Source organism: Micropterus dolomieu, linkage group LG21 (assembly GCF_021292245.1).
Source record: "Micropterus dolomieu isolate WLL.071019.BEF.003 ecotype Adirondacks linkage group LG21, ASM2129224v1, whole genome shotgun sequence".
In the NCBI taxonomy this organism is placed as follows: Eukaryota; Metazoa; Chordata; class Actinopteri; order Centrarchiformes; family Centrarchidae; genus Micropterus; species Micropterus dolomieu.
This window is the reverse complement of record NC_060170.1, coordinates 16,803,502-16,824,796: the sequence shown is the minus strand read 5'-3', so window position 1 is coordinate 16,824,796 and position 21,295 is coordinate 16,803,502. Positions and strand designations below refer to the sequence as shown.

Genomic DNA, 21,295 nt, shown 5'->3' with positions numbered 1-21,295 from the left:
TGTATTTTTGGATGAAAAGAAAGTGTACAATAGATTTTAAATGAACAACCCTTTTTCATTTAAACAGTATATGCATTAGTTAGAATGATTTGATTGAGACACATAGTATTTTATATGAAAGAAAAAAAGAAAAAAACTGTAGTCTTAATCTTTGGGGCAAGCATAGTTTATATCATTGTTAAACTTTGAGTAAATAATATCTTGATGATATGGTATTATTATTCTACATCATCATTATTTATAGTATCTATGTACTACATGCACTACTGGACCTGGAATCAGAATTTCTGCACATATATTTGCACAATTTTCTACACAATGCACAATTCATGTATTGTGTATATGTGCTGCCTCTGCCTTTTCTTGTGCTGATGTGATGTGTCAATTTCCACCCATGAGATCATAAAAGCCTATATGATCTTGTCTGTTGTCTAAATTAATAAATCTGAACAAACGGCCATCATACAACAAAAGCAATTTACAGAGTTTGGTTTCATGTGATAAAATTAGATTGGAACACATTGTTGCTTTTAACCTCAGTTTGATCATATTAAATGAGACTCATTAGGCTGGAAATATGCTTAATTCTATTGCATTAATGATTTCAACCACATCATCAGTCTTAATGATCAATTCCGTAATTATTTGGTTGAGAAGCTGTACAGTACAGATACAAATCAATAGAGTCATCCAAATTGTGAAACATGTTATGACACAGAAACATTTACATCATGTTGTCATGAATGTTAAAATCATTCGTTAATTTTTTTAAATGAGCATCACTCCATACTCCACTTGACAATCCAGTAAAATCGGCTCCAACAGAGTCCTCTATTTTTTTCTTATTTTTTTCAACAGAGTCCTCGCGGTGGTCTGGACTGGGCGGATGTCGTCGTCTATCTTCTCGTCTTTCCTTTGAGTCTTAAACGCATCACGACAACGCCCTCTCTCTCGGTTTAGTCGAAGCCCATTGGTCAGTGCAAGCGTCAATCAAACGCATTGGCTCGCTCTATTCCAGTAATCCCAACTTTAGGATACATTGGGAATGGTGTAACCATTACTGTCTGGGACAGGTTATTTAAGAAGCCGGATTATTGTACATATAACCGAAACACAACTGAAAAGGATATCTTCCTAAATCGAAGGTAATTTTGGTGTTATTTGTGAACTCATAATAACATTTAATGTTAGTTCGTAGATGGCAGCTAACAGTTAAAGCTAGCAGCAGTGTTTTTCCAAACATCAGTGGCCTTTCTGCGTGTGTGTGGTGGGGTGCTGGCTCGCTAAGTGAATTCAAAATGACCTTTATAACTCAGTTTGTCCAATTTAAGTACACTAGTGCCCTTGATGAAATGTTGTTAAAAATGATAACTAACGTTACATTTAACGTTGTAAGGAAACCACCGTCTGTCTGACTTTTAACGGTAATTTATGTTACCCATCATGTTGTCCAGCTGCTAACTAATGCTAATGATGCAAACCGTCACGAGATGATGCAGTTTGGGATACCTATGTATTAGCCACTTTTCCTGGAGGAGAAGAATCAGAGTCAAACAATTTCATTACACATGGATCTTTACTAGGTGTTGAGTGAGCAGCCAAATAATAATAATAATAATAATAATAATAATAATAATAATAATAACAATATTGTGTAGTTGGGGCCCCAGAGGTGTGATGTACACTATGATAATGTATTTTCGTCGTCATGGTTGTTTTGCTCACAGATTGAAAAATCAGATTAACAGATTACCCAGCCAATGTGCTACACTATGGATCCCACAACTTGTTCTCAAAAAGATAAGGACCATCAGTTTTAAACTAGTGAAGCTACCCTGAAAAAATAAAGGTTAGAAAAAAACTAGGCTATATTGTGATGCTCAAATATGGTCTGCAAGCACAAAAGAAGAGTTGTTGTCTCTCTGCAAACAGAAAACTGGGTGGGTATATTATCTCATGATATATACATAAGATTTAGATCATGTAATAAGATGAAGAAGCCTACTCAGCAGATTGCTACTTTTACAGGTGACAGCACATTGTAATTATTATAATTTTTTTCATGAGATGATTTCAGCCCTATAACACTTTAAAAAAAAAAAAGAATAAAGGTGCTTCTAAAGGAGATGGTTAAAGTGGATCAGCTATCATCCCATCAGTATGTTACAGTGATATTGTCTGCACCTGCATAGGGGAGACAAATGCTGCCTGTTAGTACATTGTAAACATTTACATGTATTTGCTTGGTCATCTACAGTATGGGTATTACCCTTGATACTTTTACCACTTCTCCCTCCCCTGGTGCAGTCTTCCCCTTCAGTTTTCAGCAATAAGGAACAGGAGTTGTTTGTGCTGTATCGTGTTCCTAATGTCATGATGGAATAAACGTGTTGTAGTCCTATATGAGGGTGCATTGTAAAACAGTTGGTTAGTTTTTCTAGCATGATTCAAGACTAGAAACACTGAACATTACTCACCATAACTGGATGAATGTAAGGCGTCTTCTTGTACCTGGCAGGACAATAGCGGCCCTGTTTGTGTTTTTTTTTTAACACCAGTCACTTGGCTGTGTTTATGCTAAAAAAGATCAGACTAGTTTGTCTTTTGGGTGAGGTGGTTGGGCTGGCATGCTTTTGGTGCTCAGTGTATGTTTTTAATTGTCTAAAGCCAGTCATTTAGAAGCAAACATCTAAAAGCAAATTGTGTATTTTTAAAGTGACTTTTTCCCCCACTTCCTGTTGCTTTAGATTTACATTTACATTCATAAAGGATTACAGGGAAAAGGGAAGGAAGGAAACGGCGTTTGGTTGAGTTCCAAAAGCTACACACGCACAGAGAACTGAATGTCCCTTCTCCACTGAGGTCAGAGCACCGACATTTCACACTGACACAATCATCTGTTAACTCTCTCTGGTTTTCACTTATTCTCTCAGTAGCATCCGGTCTTCCTCTTGTCCCATTCAAAGGTCAGGCATAATTAGCAGCAAACTAAGCTCGTGTTTCAAAATGCCACCACACTTATAGTATACTAGAGGCCCTCTGTGCTTATTTCTTTGGTTCTGGTGGTTGTCGTATGACAGCGTAATGACAGTGTTGCTGAGTGTAGGCCGAGAACAAGTCTTGCCTGGGTTTGGCTTCAGCTTCCATCCTACATACTTTTAGTAAAGACAATGCTATCAGATGTTATGATCTTTCTTTTCTTTTCTTTTCTTTTTTAATGTAGTTGCGATAGTAAGGTGTTTTTAAGGGTGGTGGCTGTGTATGCAAATGTATAAAGATAAAAAAAACTCTTAGGTCATATCTACTACTGCCTGGGGCAAAATACATATTGACTAAACACAATCTGATGTCTGTTGTGTGATGAAACTTTAAGTTTGTTGTAGTGTTTTCCATGAGTAAGTTTTTTTTGTTTTGTTTTTTCTCCAAGCAGTGTAGTGTGTAGTAATTTTGGCTTTGGCTCTTGTTCATTTTTATTTTTATCCTGGTTTTGGTTCAAGCAGGGATGTCATTCCACTTTATCATTCAGGATGTCTTTTAGACTGAAACTAGTGCTGAAACAGTTGATAGGTCAATCAGTAGATTGACTAAATATTAATCAGTGACTTTTTTTTGTCACCATTGAAACATCATTTATCATATATAAATATCAAACCTTTGAGACAAGACAAAACAAATAAAATGGAAACCTGTAGTGGCCATTTGTTATTATTCTTTATGACATTTTACCCAAAATAATTTGATTTAACAAAAATGAATCTATAAATGATGTGATAGCAAACCAGGGCAATGTTAGCTGAAACATAAAATGGTCATTATGTGAAGTAAAGTAACCCAGCCAACACACATACACACTTACTGAAAGAAAACACACATCATTTTGCATGTGCCAGTAACTGTGGATATATTCAGATTTCACAGAAATAGTAAACTAGGGACAAACAAGGCCTTTTGAGTGAATTTGGAATCTGAAAAATGATTTGCATCAGAGGGTAGTAAAGTCCTGCACAGTGTATTTTTCATGGGAGTATACCTGAACAATTTCAGTGGCTTACTTCAAAGGGCTGCCTGACATGGCTGAATAGTCAAACAGAATGGTGGCAAAGTCCATGTGGAGAGAGGAGGCAAAATCCAAATCATGATGTTGTTCTTTTTAGGTGAGTCTGTTCTTTCCTAAAATAGGAGTACAGCAGGCATACAGATGAGGTTTAGGCTTGGTTTTATAAGCAGCAACACTACCCATGTAGATTGTGGTCATATTCATTACTGCTGCAAGGACAATGACCAGTGCCCAGCAGAGAAGTATTGATTTGTGTGTTGGTGTACATTTGCGGCTATCAGTTTCTTGGCTAGATTTCCCAGAATCTACTGTTTTTTCCCGACTTCCCATCAGTGCACTATGTTTGTTTCAGGTCTCAGGTGGTTGTAGGATATATTGAAGTTGAAAAAAAATACTTTAGGATTCAGGACCTCTAAATCAAATAACTGCTCTTTTTATGTTACTGGCTCAACCATTTGGGTGCATGCACATACGTGTGAAACGTTGACTCCGAACAGCTGTATTTATGTTGAGCCATGCCTCCACATTTCATCTGGAGGTGATGCTTTTTAAACTAGGGACACACTAGAAGCCTTTTAAAATCACTTGTGTTAAGAAGTGTTCAAACTGATGAAATAACATTACATATAAGGATTGTAGTGATCTTTTTTGGCTTCAGAAATTACTGCTGTGTAGAGACTCTGCAGTATTTACATTGTATTAATTTAGCAGCAGCCCACCAGTTGTTCTACTGCCATAAAAATTCACAATAATATCTGTTGTTGTGCTTGTACAAAACAAACAACTGGAGTTTATATGTAGGCTTCATGTCTGAATAGGAGCTCACTTAAAACAAGATGTGAAACCACTTAAGAAGCCAGCAGGAAAAGCACATCCAAGATTTGAAATTCCTCTCTTACTCTTGCACCTTTCTAGTCTTTTCGACCACTCAAAACACTTTTACACTACATCTGCATTCACCATTCACACACAGAGCCTAAGTGCTCAAACAGAAACTATCTCATTCATGCACTGGTGGAACAATCGCCAGGGGCAATTAGGGGTTCAGTATCTTGCCCAAGGACACTTCGACATGCAGCCTGGAGGAGCCGGGGATTGAACCGCCAACCTTAACGGGCAACCCGCTCTATTTCCTGAACCACAGCCCGGTAAACAGTAAAGAAATGCACAATAAATAGATAGTACGTAATAAAAATAAATGCATAAAATATAGACCTGGTAAATATAAGTTAGCCAAACACTGGTCTAAACAGGGGTGTTTTTCCTGCCTTTGGAAGTAATCCACAGAATTAGCAGACCGTTAAGGGTGCCGGGCAGAGTAGTCCAGAGTTTGGGTGCTGTTGCCTCTAAAGCTTGATCACCACAGGGCCTAAAGCCTGACCTTGTGGCAACGGTCTGGGTTACCTGCAGAAGATCAAAAGGCAGATATGCTAAGACATGATAAGTGTATCACAGAAGTTGATGTGAGATGAAATGTATGCGTGTACAAGCATCTCTACAGATCTCAGTTCACTAATATTTCTTATTTGGACAAGATGTGTTTTGTTAAAATGTTCACACTTCACTGGTCTTTTTAATGTATTAAAAGGTTTTTGAAACGTCCCCTGGAATATTTTTTTAATCTGACCTACACAGGAGCTTTATTATTTACAGAACACTCTTGTTTTTATCAATGATTGACTGGGTCTAGATGAAAATGAAACTAAACTAAGTGCGACTTGGAATGAAACCTCAAGCAGGCAGTTGGATAAACAAGCTGAAAAGCTGCTCCTGTCCTCCTTCCCCGTAATGTAAGCTTTCTCTTTGGAATCGGTGTGTGTTTGTTTGTGTAGCTTCATGTGAAGTGCCATCATGGGCTGCAAGTCTTTGGCATATGTAGCAGCTTGTTTTGCCCCGTTCACTCTGAAAGGAAAACAACTGTAAATCATCCACCATGGTCTTTAAAAAACATTTCCAGAAATTGGGAGCAATGTTGTGTTTTATTATTGCATTGTCATTTTTAGGCAGGTTAGTATTTGACTCTCTTATAAAGTTACCTGTAATGGATTTTGCATGTGTGTTTGTGTATGCCTGTGTTGATTTTTTTACATGTTGTTGCAGTAATGTGCTTGGCCAAGAGCATTGTTTAATCAAGCTACCAATCTGTCTGAGGCCTGCCCCAGCCTGTCTCAAGGGAAACCAGACAGACTGCACCAAGTATCTATGACAGTTAAACACACAAATAACAGAGAATTAACTACACAAACGTGCACGTGCAGGCTCATTAAGGCCGAGACTCATATTAAAGTTATTGCAACATCTCCTTTTGTGTTTTAATCAGGCATGATGCTTTTGTTGTTCTGGTTTTAGAGAATCACGTAATGCACAGGCTAAGCTTTGACCTTGTATTCCCTATGTAGATGTTTTTGCAGTAACCTGTTTTTTTCAGTATGTCCAGCTGAAACCATTTGTATGCCCATTGTTACATTTCTTTTTGCACTATTACTAATATGATTTTGTTAAATCCATCTGTATGCAAGTATTGCATTGCAAGTATTTGACTACTGAAGTAATAAGGGCTTAAACTAACGATAATTTTCATTAGAGATTAATCTGCTGATTATTTTCTGGTTTCATCAAGTAATCATTTGGTCTTTAAAACTTCAGAAAATGGTCAGACCAACAGTCCAAAAAAGATAAAAGGTTTATTATCAAACATGATAAAGAAAAGCAGGAAATCCTCACAATTACGATGCTGAAGACAGCGTTTGGCATTTTTGCTACAAAATGTAATTATCAAAATAGCTGCTGATACATTTGTTTCATCTCTGTTCTTAATCTTGTTAACTTGCTGTAAATGTTTCAGTGAACAGTACTGTCACTTATCACTTGTTTATTCCATAACATCGCTGTAGTCACCAAGTATGCAGTTGTAGCGGACAGCCAGCGAGCAAGTTGTGACAGCGCAGCTTTCTGGCTAAAGGTGCCTGTGGAAGGAGGTGTGTAGATACTAGAAATGGAAACATTGCTACCTTCAAATTCACTTGTATCTTATTTGCTCCCAGCTGCCCTGAAATTGGTGTGTTTGAGCAAAGGTTTGAGTCTGAGGGTCTGTCATGCATGCAGTACAAATGAAAGCTCCTGTGTACTTGGAAGGTGGCTGGTAGTTGATAGTTTGGGAAGTGTGCTATTCATTTCTGAAGTAATGTTTCTCTTGCTTTGATGTTTCACAGCACAGTGTAACTTTACGCATTTGGATGTATATATCTGATTTAAATAATACTGAAAATGAAATGATGCTGAAAGTAGAAGTTAAATGTGCTTGAACGTGTAACAGTAGGTAAGGCATGTTTATTTGTACAGTACCAAATAAGTTCCAAGTGTGGAGACCTCCAGCTGTCAGTGTTCTTTGTCCCCAGCTTTACTGTCTCTGTCTACCTGATCACCATCTGGCTATTCACAATACTAGCCTTCAACATTTGAGAAGAGGAGAGGTGAATTGGATAAGCAACACATGCAAGCTTTATATATATATAACAGCATTCTCTGACTCGTGTGTTTCCACATCTTGCCTGAAAGCAGCCACCTGATAGATGTGTTTTCTTGTGTTAATGTAAAATGTGGCTTTTTTCCAGGCAGTGGTACATCTGGTTACATTCATACAACCTACACAGTTGGCAGGGAATCATTGCAGATATTCAAAACTGTGCGACAGATTGTAGCTCCTCCCCCAGAACTGACAAGAGCAAACTAACCAAATCTCCAGAAACATTTTAGGACATTTCTGTGCATGCCAGAATATTCCATGAATAAGGGCATCATGTTGGTATGACCACCACTTTAGTTTAACTGCTCTCAGCCTGACACCACCTTGATAGTATAAATAGCACTGTGTGTTGACATTCAGAGAGTTTCATTTAAACAAAATAGGTTTTCCAGTTAGCTGACAAATCTTTGCTTTCTCCGCATGAATTTGGTTGAATTTCCTCGTAGCTTAGGTGTTACCTTTTTTCTTTTTTAAAATAATGTTTGTGTTTTAGCAGATCTCTACATTTACCATTGTTTTCTCTTCTGCTGTCTTTCCCCACAGGACAGCCTCTCTCTGTGTCTTGCCTCTCAGGATGTCTAGCATGGTGTTACTGTAGTGAAGGGTCCGCCACCTTAGCATTAGTAGACAGTAACTCATTCAGCTGATCACCATGCCTTGCTTGGTCAGTCCCAGCTCAAAGCCCAACTGGAGCCCTGTCTGGCTCATCTGTGTTCTCCTGGGCCTCTCATCTATACACATTCTTGCTAAAGATGGTAAGATGGTAACTACATTATACCTGTGACATTCTGAGTCATGGCCAAAAATATGGGCACCACTGCATGTTTGTCACATAATGCACTGCTTCTCCTAGAATTTTGTTGCCATTACAAATGCTTTGGTATTCTCATGCTTATTTATTTTGTTTGCATTGGAACAACACAAAAAAAGCAGAGAAAAAAAACACACATCTGAAACATTCCACACAGAACTCCAAAAATGGACAAAATGATTGGCACCCTCAACTTAATGTTTAGTAGCACACCCTTTTACATAACTGAAATCAGTCGCCTCGTGTAACCATCACTGAGTTTCTTACACCCCTGTGCTGGAATTTTGGACCACTCTTCTTTTGCCAACTGCTCCAGGTCTTTGAGATTTGATGGGTTCCTTCTCCCAACTACTTGGTGAGATCTCTCCACAGGTGCTCTGGGATTTAGATCTGGTCTTATTGCTGGCCACTTATGAACTCTCCAGTGCTTTGGGGTGCTTTTTGAAGTATGCTTGGGTCCTTGTCCTGCTGTAAGATGACTTTCTTTATCCACGAACAACCCTTCGTTGCAATCTTTCATCAATTTTTTTGCGCACAGTGACACAGAAACATTAAGATGTCTGGAGATGAACTTGTAGCCTTAAGATTGTCCATGCTTTTCCAAACTTTTGGTTCTTGAATTCTCAGACAACTCTTTTCTCTTCTTTCTTTTGTCCATTCATAGTGTGGTATACACAGACACACAACTCAGAGGTTCAGTTAACCTTTCTCCATTTTAACTGGTTATAATTGTGATTTCAATATTTCCAGCACATGTGAATTGCTACAGGTGAGTTTATTTACAAATTAAAGGAGCATCACATGCTTGAAACAATTAATTCTGAAGATGGTGGAAAGGTGCCAAACTTTTGGTCCAGTCCATTTTTGGAGTTCTTTGTGCAATGTCTCAGATTTGGCTTTTTTTGTGTTATTCCAATGCAAACAAAAAAAGAAACATGAGAATGCCAATGCATTTGTAAATGTGACAATAGCTGATTGAACAGCTGATCTTTGCTGATTTAAACTTGTGTTGAGTCTGTTTATTAATCACGTCCCAACCGCTTTTTTCTCCAGTGCCTTCTGTACCCCAGCAGGTGAGCCTGTCAGCCAACATGCTTACACAGCAACTATCCATATCCTGGCTGGGAGGAGCGGCCACAACCTTTGACCTCATAATTCTAAGAACTGAACTCAATGAAACTGTCTTTTACGTAAGAACATTTATTTTTTTTGTTAATTTGTTATTAACAAATTTATATTACAAGTTTGGTACATTCTCACGTGAAAGGAGCCTACAGTGTAGCCCGGCCGTTTTTTGAGTCTGATATTTGAGAGCTTAAAAAATCTGATAATTATATACTGGCCAATATTTGTTTTTTGTTTTTTAAACATAAACTCGCTGGTGGGCAAACTATAGAAGGGTGATGCTGCTTCAAAACATATCTTTGGCATCTCTGTCAGATTTCTGCACTCTAAATTCTTGTCATTTATTGGCTGATACAGATATATATGTGCAATGAGCTAATTATTGGCCATTTTCTCAGACTCTAAAAGCAGCTTTCGAAGCCATATTTGGTTAATTTGCCTCTGCAGCACATTATATAATAATTCAGAAGAGTTGGTTTGTTTTCCTGCTTGAACTATGACTGTCATCACCAGCAGTCATCTACCAGCTTCATGTTGTGCTGGTTCATTCCCTCACTGTGTTTTGTGTATTACCTGTAGGAGACAGTGTCTGTGGCAGTGAATCAGGTGAGTGGTCAGCACCAGTGGAACTGGACCTCAGTTGAACCACTGGAGTGTACCTCGCTGTCGATCAGAATCCGCTCAAGAGATGGACAGGCGACAAGTGAATGGAGCAACACTGAGATTCTTCAAGGTCAGACGGGCAGTAATTACACACATAAATACTGCTTTGACTGACTTGTCAATTTGGGATTAACGTACTGCTTAGTTCAGTGGCAGTGAAGGCCATTTCTTATTCAAATTCTTTTTCTCTCTAGAATCTCACTCTTAAGCCAAACAAATCACTTTCCTTTGTGCCTGAATATAGATCTCTATTTATATCTCCCTCTCGCCTTCCTTCCTTCCTTCATTTGAAAATTTTAAACACTGCTCTTTTCATTCTCCCTCACTCCTTTTCAGGAAACGATCTCCCCAGCAATGAGAAATTCCAAATGTACCCCCAGGACAGAGTTGCACCTGTGGGGGCCAACACCACCTTCTGTTGCATTGTAGAAGAGGGGAAGTTCTTTGGAACCATCACCTATGGCACCATAGCAATGAACACAACACGACTGAGTAGGCGAACTTACGCCACTACAGCAGTTAATCAGGGACCAACCAACAGTACGGGAACCAACGTCTTCTGTCAGAACAACCTGAAGACAGGCATGACTGGAACAGTGGTGTTTGTTGGATGTAAGAAGAATGGCTAAGAACTGTGTGATTTGTTGTCATGCCTCAGATTGGTTGGAGTGGCAGAGAGAGAGAGAATTCACATAAAGTAAATAGGTGATTTAAAATGAAGAAATGATAGATGTCAGTGTAAATGCAGTTATACAGCCTGTGAAATGGTTTTATATAAGAGTTTATCTGAAGAGATTATTCTTCCAACTTGTCTGTTGGTGGTAAAGATGACTATGTGAAGTGTCTTTCTCTCTTTTAGATAAATCTAGGTAATTATTTATATCTATGTTTATTCATTTAAATACAATTAAGCAAGTAACTAAGTTTCTACTTGTCCCCTTCCCCAGATCCTCCACTGCCCAGTGATTTTGTGTGTGAGACTCGTGACTTAATCTCAGCTGTGTGCCAGTGGAACCCAGGACGAGACACACATTTGTATGGCAAACGAAGAACACGCTACTCGCTGAATAACAGGTACCAGAGCTGCACTCGCAAAAAACAATAAGTTACTTTTAAAATTAGCCAAACCTCAGCTGCCCTCACATGTTTACGGAAAAAAACGGCAAGCAACCCAACCTGTAACCTGATACTTTGTCGAAACTGTATGCCGCGGGTTTGGTAGCAGAACTACACACACTGACTCATTCACAAAAAGAAGACTACAGATTCGAGAGTAGGACACAAGCTCAACACATTTGTGACACTTCTAAGATCATTTTATTAATAAATCACTATCAGGAAAAATATTTTATAGTAGGGCAGCTTTTAGTATTCATGCTTAAATCATATACGTGCTATCACAAAATCGTTTGGTTGGTCGGCTTTGTTTTCATATCACAAAGCAACTGTACCATAGTTAGTTGGAACCAGACTAATCTTATCAGGTGGTCTCGGTATGGTTATGCAGTCAACACCAACGAACCAACAAATGGGCAAATGCCAACCAAACCCAACAAGTTAAGTGGAAATCACCATAAGATTTTATCAGTTATTGACACGGTGAAAAAAAATCCTACAAAATCAAACATTGGTATCTGTATCTGACTTGCATCCAAAAGCATAACACAGTGTGTTGGAAATCTCAGTGGATAGGGGTGGCAGTGATGCTTTTTTTTGGCCAGATTCACAGCAGTTTAGGGACAGACCAGGATGTGATACAATGTCACTTTGTTTTTGACTGAATATCCTTGAATTATTTATGAATGTTCCCATTCCCTTTCTGTTGTTTTCTGCCCAGAAAAAAATCAACCAAGAGAAAATCACAAGAAGTGTAAAGCACTTAGACTAAGTAACCCCTTGCTGCTTCTTTGCATCCATTTAATATTGATAGTGGATTGGCTGTCTGCCAGACCTTTTACAGGAATTGGCTGAAGGCTGACCAGAAGAGAAGTTACATTATGAATGTGTTAAACTGTAGTTTAGATTGAGTATCTAAAGTGATCGTATTTTATTGTAATTTAATTTGGTTGTTTTGATTTATGCGCTGTTAGCAAATCCACTGTTTATTTTTAATCTGTTATGTTTGTGTTGTAGGACCTGTGCTAGTGGCAGCCTGCTGCAGCAGAACGAGTGTAGTGTGGACCAGTGGGAGGGTAACTGGAAATTGGTAGCTGTGAATCATCTTGGCCAGTATAGCCTCACTGACTCTGCTGAACTGAGTCACAGAGGTAGGTGTATTTGCCCTTACCTTATGAAAATCAATTGATTGATACAGAAGAATTCTTATAAAGTTGATTGTTGAAAGTTGTAAAAAAAAATTCTAAATACTATACTATATTTTAATTAATTAATTTTTTTTTACCCTTCCAGTCCATCCGTTAGCACCAGCTCACCTGACCTCTGTTGTCAATGAATGGAATGCCACTCTGCAGTGGCGGTGGACGTACAAGGGCTATTCCTCCCTGGCTCTTGACTGCCAGGTAGAGCTTACCTCTGAGGGGTACAAAACAAGGGTGAGTTGTCTGTGTGTGTTGCATGTTTTTATATCCCGATGGGGACTTTAACTTTAGGTTAATTAATGTTAAGGTTAAGAATGCAGTTGTGATGGTTAGGGTAAGGGGCTAGGGAATGTATTATGTCAATGAGATGTCCCCAAGGGGTATAGAGGAACAAAGTGTGTGTGTGTGTGTGTGTGTGTGTGTGTGTGTGTGTGTCAGGGGAAGACCACTTGTTTTGCTCTGTCTGTTTCAATGTACAGAACCTTTTTTTTCTGTCCATCTTTAATAGTCCTGGTTCTGTATATGTAGTACTACAGTCAGACAATACCACTTCCATTCTTTCACTACATTTCCATTACGACATACCTCATTAGTTTCAACAAATGCAAGTTTGTATCTGCATGTTATCTCCATTATTGTGACATTTGATATACCAAACAGTAATGAAGTCTAATTCATGTGTCCAGCGTACCTTCTCTGGTGTGGGTCTGCAGTCGGTGGTTCTATCAGACCTGTATCCTGATGAGGATTACAGTGTTCGAGTCCGCTGCGGTGCTCAGCAGAACCACTGGAAGTGGGGAACCTGGAGCGATTCATTTTCCTTCAGAACCAACACTTATGGTAAGAGGTATATTTGTGGTATCTCTTTATTTTAGCAGAGGTTTCAGTGATTTAGGGCTGCAAGTAATTTAACTTTTTTATTACTGATTTATGTATTTTTTTAGTGTTTAGAAAAGCATAAATAATCAATTTATTATAAATAGTTGACAACCATTGTTGTCGATTAACTTTCTGCAGATGGACCAATTGTTTCAGCCGTAATATAAATCGACATCAGTCAAGTGTGCTACCAGCATGCTCAGAGCAGTTCATAATGACTTAATCTTAAATCTTACTAATTGCTCTGAAGTATAACTAAATGTTTCTTACTTATAAATTGTGATAACTTGTCAGTAACAAAAGACAGTAGACATTTTTTTACTGTAAAGCCCTTCTGTGAAGTCAGTGTGTCCATTAAAAGCCAGTCAACATTTCTTTAAATATGTCCTTTTTTTATTTTTAGTAGTCATCTTCTTTTTGCTCTGTTTATTTCAGCAGTAGAAATGTCACTTAGTTTTTATTATGAAACAGCAGCAGTAGTGCCATTTTTCTTTTTCATTTGTATTTTTTTTTGTCTTCTCAGTTCCAGATTCTCCTGATGTGTGGATGTGGATGAACAGAGACAACACTGGGCAGGTCGTTTGGAAGGTAATTTTAGTTTTTTCATCTTTGAAATAAATTGTTTTAGATTTAGATTGCAGTTGTTATTTTTTACTGTGACAAGCATAGATTTACATCATTATCAAGTAAACTACAATCAGATGATGAGCAAGTGCATTGCCTGTCTGGGTTCTTCTGCTTAAGTCCTCATTTATCCTTTGTGTCTGTGTTGTTTCTTCCTTCTTCCTCCCTTTACTCTCATTCTCCATTTTGGCATAAAGAAGCTTGACGTGTTGTGCATCATGAATATCTGACATTGTATATAAATAGTGATTTAAAATACGCTTTTTCTCTCTCCACCATTTCACTTGATTTCTTCTAGCTTCTGACTCGGAGACAGAGGCATGGTCAGATCACAGGGTACGAAGTTACTTTGTGGAGCCCTGAAGAAAATCTACAACACACTGAAACCTTTTCACCGGATACTTCTGTTGCTCCAATCAACCTCACTCAATTTGCTACCTTCAGCAGTGACAAGGTCATAGCAACCGTCATTGCAAAGAATGCTGATGGGGTGTCTCAGCCTGCAAGTGTACTTTTACCTCTACGTTTGACAGGTATGTGGAAATGGAGGGGAGAGTGTGTTTGGAAGGGTTTAGCAAATAAGAAGCAAGTAATAAGCCAAAAGGTGATTGGTTTTATTTATTCTCAAAGGCACAAGTTTAGAGATATGTTTAGTCACGTTTATAGGTATGTAGGGCAACTGGGTGATGGGTTTATTTGGTTCCAACAGTCATGAAACACAGTCAGTTAGTTATAAAAGGAGAATATGAGGACATGCGGTTTTTATATTCCTTTATGCATATTTTCTTCTTTCCAGACGTGGAACCCCTAGCTGTGTCCAGGGCATATTATACGGACAGCGGTTTCCCTCTGTTCTGGCAGAGTGATGCCAACGCGACATGTGGTTATGTGGTAGAATGGCATGATGCCTCCTGCACGTGGGACTGCGCTGTAGAGTGGATCAAGGTGGCTGCTGGAAACACTAATGTCTCCATTGAGTCAGGTATGCCAGCCTTGATGCTGCCTTTAAAAAGACATCAACCAAGTTTGTAAAAAAACAGCACATTGTTTTCAGCATATTTCAAATATTGTATGTATTTCAGCATTCAGCACAGGGTAAAAATGTCACTATCTTTGTCCCTCCCACCATTCTTGAAGAGTCTTTAATAATTTATATTCCCAAACCCATATACTCAACCAAAATCTTGTCTCTAGTATCTGCCAATAAGGGGCTGTCAAATTTGAAATTATACTGTATAATACATAATAATCTCTTTCTTTCAGCAAACTTCCAGCCAGGTGTGAGGTACACCTTTTCCCTGTACAGCTGCTCCTCGGAGGCCCCAGAGCTGCTGCAGCGCTGGCAGGGATATACGCAGGAGCTTGGTAAGGATAGCACCGTGTATGGAAAGCTGGTCCTTTTAGAAGAAACAATGATACTCTGCATTTCAATTGCTGACTCTTTAAGTACTCCTTCTCTCTGTTATGTCTCCCATCCTTTTCTTCCGTTTTCTTTCCTCCCTCCCCTCCGGCTTCCACAGTCCCTTCCAGTTCTGTCCAGCTGTCAACCAGACAGCAGGACAGGACTGATATTGTCCTTACCTGGGGAGAGATCCCGCTGGCCAACAGAAGAGGCTTCCTCCTGGGCTACAACATTTACATCAGTAATGGCTCCCATCTCACACTTCTAGGTAAATGTTACAATGTGAAGTGTAAACAATACAGCTGTTGTAAAACATGTATAATTAATGTTATTACAATATGCATCAAAATATGTTGTTGAAAGTGCATTTTTTTTTTAACTCACTTTCCTCCTCATTGCTTCTCTCTATTTCTCCTTCTTTTCTTTCCTTCCTGTGCCTCTCTCCCTTTTTGTTTTTCACCCTGTTCTTTGAATAGCCAGTCTGTCAGACCTAGAAAGCAGGACCTACACAGTAAAAGGTTTCTCCTATAAGGACTCCTATAAATTTATTGTCAAGGCCTACACCTCAGCCGGCGAGGACACAGGCGGCACTTCCTCCATAACGCTGAAGCCATACAGTATGTGAATGTATAGTTATATCTGTATAGCTGTGACTGGAAATTAACATTTGTGTTTATTCTACAATTTTTACTATTCTTATTATTTGAGGCTACAAAAGATGCTCTTGTACAGTATTATTTTAAATGCTCACAGGTAGCCATTTGAGTTCAGTTTACAGAGTGATTTATACTCAAAAGTAGGAAACAACAATCCCCTTACTTAAAGTCTAATATTTCTACTGTCTTGTGCTGACAGCTGATTGGCTGATCCTGGAAATCTTGACTTCTCTGGGAATCACAACCTTATTCCTCTCCATTATGACCTTCATTTGCTACAAGAAAAGGAAATGGTGAGCCTGTTATGCTCCTATCTTGTATTTCTCTCCTGTTTGTGTGTGTTCCATAAATAGTGTACACAAAGCAACATTTGTAAAGATATCTACCACATTGCTGAAAACCCTGAATAAGCAGCAGCTTATTTTCTAAACTGTATCGAAGAGGAGCTATTATTTTAATTTGTATAGGCTTTTGATGACAATGTATGTTACATTTTGCTTTGTCACCAGGGTGAAAAAGGCGTTCTATCCAGACATACCTGAGCCTAAGCTGCCCGGTGATTGGTCCAGGACACAGGTACGGTATCAGCCTAATCCGGTCTGATCCTCACGACTTAAGTCTTTGTGTGGTAATTCCATATATAGAACTAACTAGTTTTGTGGGTTTAAAAAAAAAAGAGAAGCCAATGAGGCAATTTCCTCCCCCTAAACTGACTCACTAAAGTTTTTAATGACTCTGTCTGTCTTATAGGGGCCGTTGGATTTGAAGCCGTCTCCCCACAGTATGGTCCACGTTGTAGAAAAGCCTGATTGGGATTCTAATAAAGAAGCGCTTGTCGTCATTCCTGAAGAAGATGAGGATGACGAACGGCAGGGGACAGGAGACGAGCCAGTTGACACAGATGAGCCAACGTCTTTACGCTACTACAACCAAGTGGTAGATGAGCGGCCCATAAGACCGTTTTTCCCAGACTCCTCTGCTTCCTCTGCATCTTCTTTGGATTCGGCACGCACCGATGTGACGTACACAGGGATTCAGACCTCTGGGTCTTCTTTGGTCTTCCAGCTGGATCCACAGGGCTCCTCTGAGGGCCTCCAACCTCAGGCTGATCTGTCTGTCAGCTATGGAGGTGGAGGTGGAGGAGCGGGTTACCGGCCCCAGATACAAGCTAGAGCCCAAAGTGATGACTTGGACCTAGCTTCACACGAGCCTTTCCTAGAGCCCCAGGCTACCAGTGCTGGGGGCTACAAACCCCAGAGCTCCTGGCATATGGACTCCCCTGTGGAGGCCGGGGAAAGTGATGGCCTGGCACCCTCTCTGGGATCCCCCACCTCGGTTGCTTCCACTCAGTTCCTCCTTCCTGATGGAGAGGAACAAGAAGATAAGAAACGACAGCCGTCATCATCTGCAGCATCCTGGTTCTCCAGCCTGCTGTCATCCACAAAACCGTGATATCATCTGTCTCTCTCACTACTAGCAGCCAGGCCAGGGAGGTTAACACAAAACGTAAAGATTCATTACTGTTACTGTCAAAAAAAAACGTAACCCAAATGGTCTAGGTAAATATCCCGTCTGATGTAGCACTACATTGTTACAGTTGCACTTTGACAGCAGATTAAGTACGCTATTTCAGGTGTTTATTCCAAACATACAGAAACACACAAATAGTTAATTTTCTCTTTTGTGCAAATATATAATACATTAACATCTGTATATTTATACGTCAAAACATTTCTATTCTGACAACGAATCCCTTAAAAACAATTTCTTCATGCCTCTTTTCCACCATATTTATTGCACCCCCTGGCAACCTGGTGGCCTGGTTACTTCCTCACACTGCCTTTTTCTGTGACTCCCTGTAAAAGGGCATTTAGCAATGGCATATACTGTGTTTCAGTTGAGTATATCCAGTGTCTAGCTTGCATTTCAAATGTTTTTTGTTTTTTTTATCTTTTGTGATGTGAACTTTACTACACTACAGAAGGAAACTGAAAGCAAGAAACTTTCAAACCAAAATGACGACACAATAACAGTAAAAGACATTTTTGGAAGAACACTACAAAAGTTGACTGAAACCTTCCTCTCATTAATATCCCTGTCTTCTTTTGGTCGACCATTTGGTTCATCTTGCCTGTTTTCTTTCCTGACAGCTGATGAGCTACTGAAAGGCTGTTAAAAAAAAAAAAAAAAATAGATTTTAAGGGTATGTAAAGATGGCAAGGCAAGCTCTCATCCTTATAGACGTGATCTATTTTTCACAAATTACTGTGTGAACAATGAAATGTTTATTGAAAGATGAACTTATGAAAGAGAACACTCATATATACAGGAGTGGTGCTTTCTATTATGGTCTGGAATTGCTTTGGACATACACTGATATAAGCTAGAACATGAAAACTGATGTAATTTAATGAACAAACACACTATTGTGTTTTATGTAACTTTGAGTGTTGTTGTTTTGTCTTCCTTAACCAGTAGAGGTTTATTTTCAGTATTTTTTTATTTCAGACAGGCCAGTGTCCTTTTTTTAATATTATGTGTTGAGCATTATAATCAAGCTGATGATTGGTATTGAACAAATTGAGAAAGAACCTGGATGGGTAATTACAATGTTTAAATTTCCTACATAAATGGAGTGCTTCCAGTAATTTGCACCGTATCACCTTTCACACACTGCCTTGCTCCTAAATGTTATGTATAATGAAAAAGAATATTTTACAGTAATGCAAGTCAGAACTGATCAGACGTGTATAGTATCAGACATACAGATTCCACTGGCACTAAGCGTAATGTACAAGACGTCTGTTTTAATCACTTTTAGTATGTGCTGAAATTTCTAGTTGCATTAAAATGGCCGTGATGTTACTCTCGGCCCTCTCAGTATATTTTTGTTGATGTGAAGAATTTTTCTTTGAACCCGATGCTTTATTTTAAATCCCAGAGAGATGGCTGATAATGTATTTGATGTTGATTTGCTGTGCTTGGAAGCTTGTTTACTTTTTGGGATCTCTACAACGCATTTAAAAGTTGTTGTTTTTTAAATGTATCTTTTCATTGGATTTCTTTCCTCCTGAAAGCCTTTGTGATTGGAAAAGGGGTCAGAGGGGAAAGCATATATCGGGAAATGGCCGAAAACTTTCCAAAATACTATTATTTAGTTTTTGTTGACAAAAATGTGGGGAAATGACCTTGTGGCTATTGGCTGCTTGACAGCACTTTGGCATCTCCATAATGGTGTCAAATACAGGCCACTAATTGCCCAAGTACACTCCACATACTGCTCTCTACTCATGTGTACATTGTGGATGTTGGGATGCACCATTAGCTAGGCTTCCCGAAAGCATCATTATGCAAATGTTATCATATTCTTCAGAGTCGGGCCCTGTTTTGCCTGTGTGGTAGCCTGTGGTCTATTGTTTCTCAGTGCCTCCAGCCAACAAGCTTTAAGTAAAACTACTGTGACATGAATGATGACTTTATGAGTAACTATAATTGATCGAGTCACTGATGAACTGGTAACAGGCAGGCAGTCCTCTTTGACTACTGAGAAAAATATATCTCTATTTTTCTTTTGACTTGTATCACTGATCTGAATTTTACCTTAATGGGGGAAAAATGGTTAAAATAATGTGTCAAAAGCTTTATTTTGCACCTGTGAAATTGAGTAAAGCGTGAACCAACCAGTTGCATTGTGTAAGATCAGTGATCACTTCAAGGCAGTGGTAAAGGGTGGATGTAGTTTTGAGTATTTAAACATGGCTGCAGACTGTGTCCTTTGAAGCCTGCTTTTTCAAACAAGCAGGGCTTTGGAGACTTGCCTATGAACGCGATGTGTTACATGCTTTTTTTGTTGATTTGGATCAACAAAATGGCACCTATTTTTTCTCTAAATCTTTGTTTTTATACAACTAACTGTACATATTTTCTTTTATTTGTTCCCTTCTAACAATACAAACTCATAGTGATATTCCTATACTACAACAGGCAGAGTTAATGTTGACTAACCAGCTTTCTTGAGAGAAGCAAATGTATTGCTAACACCAGATATTCATGGAGTCCTATGAAATGTATGTATGTTTGTCGTGTGCTTGGAAACACATGGAATCCTTTTTAAATGTCTCTGAATAGTCATGTAAACTGAATTAGACTTAAAATAGTTTTGCCTGCTTTGCATTGTTATCACATCAGTGTCGCTTTGTCAGACACAGTGTAAGTAAGGCCAGATTACTCACCATGCAGACTCATACATGGCAACAATTTTACGTTCAGTCCACTATTTATTTCCGTTGTCCATCCACATTTTTAATTGTAACCTGTTTACTCTTGCTGCCTTACACATCTTCATCTCTGGCCCTACATGTTATTGCAAAATCGGTGCATACTGTATAAACTGTTACTACGAAAGAGTTGCCCTTTAAAGATCCATGTTTATGTTAGCCCTGACTTTAAAACACTAACACTGACTAATGTGCATGCCAACTTGACTGTAGTATTGTGCACCTGTAAAAGGCTTTCATTCCTGAAAATGCTTTAAATTTCATGATATTTTGCAGAATATTTTACTATTGATTAAATGAAAAGAGACCGTGAAGTGCTTCTGAGTGAATAAATAAATGTTAACACTAATAACACAAAATTAAATGCTACTTGTTTAAAGGCAATAAAGTTATTTGTCTGGCACTTTGTCAGTGTTTGTCACTTTTCCACATGTCTAATATCTCCACAGAAATGCAGTGGTGGATGAAGAGTTCAGATCCTTTACTTAAGTGATTACTAACACCTCACTGTAAAAAATACTCTAATATAAGTAAAAGTACTGCATTGAAAATGTTACTTTAGTGAAAGTATGAAAGTACAATCAGGAAAATGTACTTAAAGTATTAAAAGTAAAGTACAGTACAGTAAAGTACTCAAAGCAGAATGAAAAATGTCCCCTATGACTGTACTATTATATATTATATCATCATAGATTATTATTACTCATGCAGTCATGTAAAAGCAGGATTTTTTTTTTGTTGTAGTTGATGGAGGTTGAACTATTTTGTATCGGATTGCAATTAATGATTTTTATTTTTTTATTATAATGTAGTGAAGTAATAAGTACAATATTTCCCTCTGAGATGTAGTGAAGTAGAAAGTGGAATAAAAAGAAAATACTCAAATAAAGTACAAATACCTCTAATTTGCAACTTACAGTTACTGTCCACCACTGCAGAAATGTGAAGAACTGTCTG

At 38.6% G+C, this 21,295-nt stretch overlaps 1 protein-coding gene across 2 annotated transcripts; it reads left to right on the top strand.

Moving 5' to 3' along the window:
* Positions 1–989: 989 nt before the first annotated feature.
* lifra (LIF receptor subunit alpha a) lies at positions 990–20,741 on the top strand. Of its 2 annotated transcripts, XM_046034601.1 has the most exons (19): positions 1,005–1,145; positions 2,748–2,862; positions 8,127–8,338; positions 9,448–9,584; positions 10,099–10,252; positions 10,519–10,794; positions 11,130–11,256; positions 12,316–12,449; positions 12,592–12,734; positions 13,187–13,340; positions 13,903–13,967; positions 14,302–14,536; positions 14,800–14,985; positions 15,267–15,368; positions 15,524–15,673; positions 15,882–16,022; positions 16,261–16,354; positions 16,571–16,637; positions 16,812–20,741. In XM_046034601.1, the coding sequence occupies exons 3-19, from the start codon at positions 8,236–8,238 to the stop codon at positions 17,511–17,513; spliced, it is 2,970 nt and encodes a 989-aa protein (XP_045890557.1). In that variant the 5' UTR covers positions 1,005–1,145; positions 2,748–2,862; positions 8,127–8,235; the 3' UTR covers positions 17,514–20,741. The 2 variants fall into 2 exon arrangements, with proteins under 2 accessions (XP_045890556.1, XP_045890557.1); XM_046034600.1 differs by lacking the exon at positions 2,748–2,862 and having other exon boundaries at positions 990–1,145.
* Positions 20,742–21,295: the final 554 nt, after the last annotated feature.

Coding starts and splice junctions, on each gene's coding strand:
- lifra (XM_046034600.1), top strand. CDS start 8,236: ATGCCTTGCTTGGTCAGTCCCAGCTCAAAGCCCAACTGGAGCCCTGTC. Junction 9,585..10,098: donor TCAATGAAACTGTCTTTTAC/GTAAGAACATTT, acceptor TATTACCTGTAG/GAGACAGTGTCTGTGGCAGT. Junction 12,735..13,186: donor CTGAGGGGTACAAAACAAGG/GTGAGTTGTCTG, acceptor TCATGTGTCCAG/CGTACCTTCTCTGGTGTGGG.